Source organism: Penaeus japonicus, unplaced genomic scaffold (assembly GCF_977035675.1).
Source record: "Penaeus japonicus unplaced genomic scaffold, GWHDUDI00000001_assembly GWHDUDI00000035, whole genome shotgun sequence".
Lineage (NCBI taxonomy): Eukaryota > Metazoa > Arthropoda > Malacostraca > Decapoda > Penaeidae > Penaeus > Penaeus japonicus.
The window spans coordinates 25,784,717-25,787,216 of record NW_028234437.1 but is presented as its reverse complement, the minus strand read 5'-3'; the positions used below and the strand labels follow the sequence as shown (position 1 = coordinate 25,787,216).

Genomic DNA, 2,500 nt, shown 5'->3' with positions numbered 1-2,500 from the left:
AGTTCAGTTCACTCAGGCTATATTAGTAAGAGCGAATAAGTACCGTTCATATAATTTTTTGACTGATGGCTTTGTTTCTTTCGATTTACAGGCAAGAAGGGCCCGGCGTCGTCGTCGGAGGTGGTGGGGACCGGCTTCCGGCCCATCAACGGCGCCCCTTCGCCCTCACAACCCACAGCGCCCTCGACCACGCCCTCCCACACGCCCTCGGCCCCGTCCTCGACGTCCCAGGCCGGCGGAGGCAGCGGAGGTGGAGGGGGAGTCCTGACCACCAGCAGTAGCAAGAGCCAGCAGGCGGACTCCAGCGGGCGCAGCAGCAGGAACAAGGAAGCGGACAGGAGCAGCAAGAAGGAGTCACGTGACCAGAGCAGAGACCCGTTCAACTTTATCAACATCAAGAAGGAGACGAGCTCGCCCAACATCAGCTCGCACGCCTCGTCCGACGCGACCATCACCACTCGCCCGCCCAAGTCCAACTCATCCAATCCACTCGTCATGCCTCGGGACAAGCAGGCCGACAAGCCCTTTGACTGTGAGTGTTGCCTGATTTTTTTTATCCTCTTTTCTCTTTTATCATTTTGTCTTTTTGAATATATATATGTATATATATATACATACATATATACATATATCTGTATGTATATATACACATATATATGTATATACATATGTATATATATGTATATATATATATATATATATATATATATATATATATATATATATGTATATACACTGTATAATATAGGGGTGGGGGCAGTATTAACAACCCTGGTCTTGTGTGTGTTAGACTGATAGACAAAGATGAGAACGGGAAATGTGGTGTTTATTTTTCCGGTTGTTTTCGAGGTATTATTAATAAGCAGTAACAATTTAAAATAAATTGGAGAGAGAGAGAGAGAGAGAGAGAGAGAGAGAAAGAGAGAGAGAAAGAGAGAGAGAGAGAGAGAGAGAGAGAGAGAGAGAGAGAGAGAGAGAGAGAGAGAGAGAGAGAGAGAGAGAGAGAGAGAGAGAGAGAGAGAGAGAGAAAAGGGTGCGCAAGAGAGAGCGAGAGCGAAAGATGAAAAAAAAAAGCAGAAATGAACGAGGTCACCCCATGTAGTATAAGGGCGTCAGTTGGCACGTGCCCCAGCCTCCAATCACGGCCCTTAATCTCGCTCGTAATCTTAGATCTCCATCAAGTGTGTGACAGATGACAGATTCCTCTTCAGTCCGCTAGACAAAAGAACTCCCAGATAAAGGGTTCAGAAAATGTTACGGATAATGATAATCCGGTTGAGCGACGGACGCAACCGGAAAGATAGCTGGGCTGGGAGGGAGGGAGGGGAGGAAGGAGTGGAGGGGGAGAGGGAGGAAGGAAGGTGGGGAAGGAAGGAGGGAGGCAGGGAGGAAAGAGAGGAGGGAGAGAGGGAGGAAGGGAGGCAGGGAAGGAAGGAGGGAAGGAGGAAGGGAACGAAAGATTGAAGGAAGGAAGGAAAGAGGGAATCAGAGAAGGAGAAAAGGTGAGAAGATGAGAGACTGAGTGAGTAAGTGAGAGAGAGAGAGAGACCGATTTTTCTCACCCGTCTGTCTGATTTCGGTGCTCTGACAATACAAGCTCAGCGTTAACCGGGCAAACCTTATACGGAGCGTAAGAGGTCGATGGAATTTAATATTCTAGATTAAAAGGGGAAAAAAGTAGTTCCCCTTTCTCACGTTGCTGCTTAAAGTCACCTTCGAAGATTGTTTAAATGTTGCTGGGTAACTCTACTATTGGTGTCTTTTTTTTCTTTTTTTTTCATGTCGTCTTATATGGTATCCGAAGCACTAGTTTTAATGTTTCTTTTACTCGAATGTCAACCGGAGTAGGGAGCGTACAGGTAGGGTGAGGGGGGGGGGGTAGGAGAGGGGTAGAAGAGACACTCGAGAGGAGAGGAAGGGGAAGGGTTTGGAGGAGGGGGGTTGGGGAAGGGGAGGGGTGTTGGGGAAGGGGAGGGGTTTGGAGGAGGGGTGTTGGGGAAGGGGAAGGGGGCACGAGAGGAAGGGGGAGGGGGACCCGAGGGGAGAGGTGTAAAGGAATGGGAAGAGGAGTACGAGATGAAGGGTGCGCGGGAAGGGGAAAGGGGGCACGAGAGTAGGGGTATGGGGGAAGGGGAAGGGGAAGGGGGGCATGGGGGCTAATTAATCGCGTCGATGAAGTGACCAGGTAGAGATGGCGTCGATGGCCATCTTTGGTCACGGCCATCTGACCTCTTACCTTTTTTATGTTCTTTTTTTCCCCCTTTATGTTCAGCCCGACAGGATGGTCAATGGTCAGTTTCTATTTGTTGGCTACTTGGGCACTGCCATTAATACCCCGGTGCTCGGCGGGTATAGGGACTCGTGTAGTCGAGTTGTAGAGTCCGTTTAGATATGTGAAGGAGAGAGGAACAAGGTACAAGGTATACATGGCGTAGGTAGATTACCTTAAGCGGAGTGAGGGTTTGTCTCCGAGACCTCTTGTTATTGATGTCCATGTCCG

The 2,500-nt window shown here is 49.1% G+C and overlaps 1 protein-coding gene across 1 annotated transcript in view; it reads left to right on the top strand.

The window, feature by feature from the left end:
- Nucleotides 1–2,500, top strand: part of Pka-C1 (Protein kinase, cAMP-dependent, catalytic subunit 1) — a gene marked incomplete in the record, with an annotated part of 639,821 nt that overhangs the window by 351,009 nt on the left and 286,312 nt on the right. The window contains 1 exon segment of the mRNA XM_086531135.1: nt 92–532. Coding sequence (XP_086387261.1) covers nt 92–532 — 441 coding nt within the window.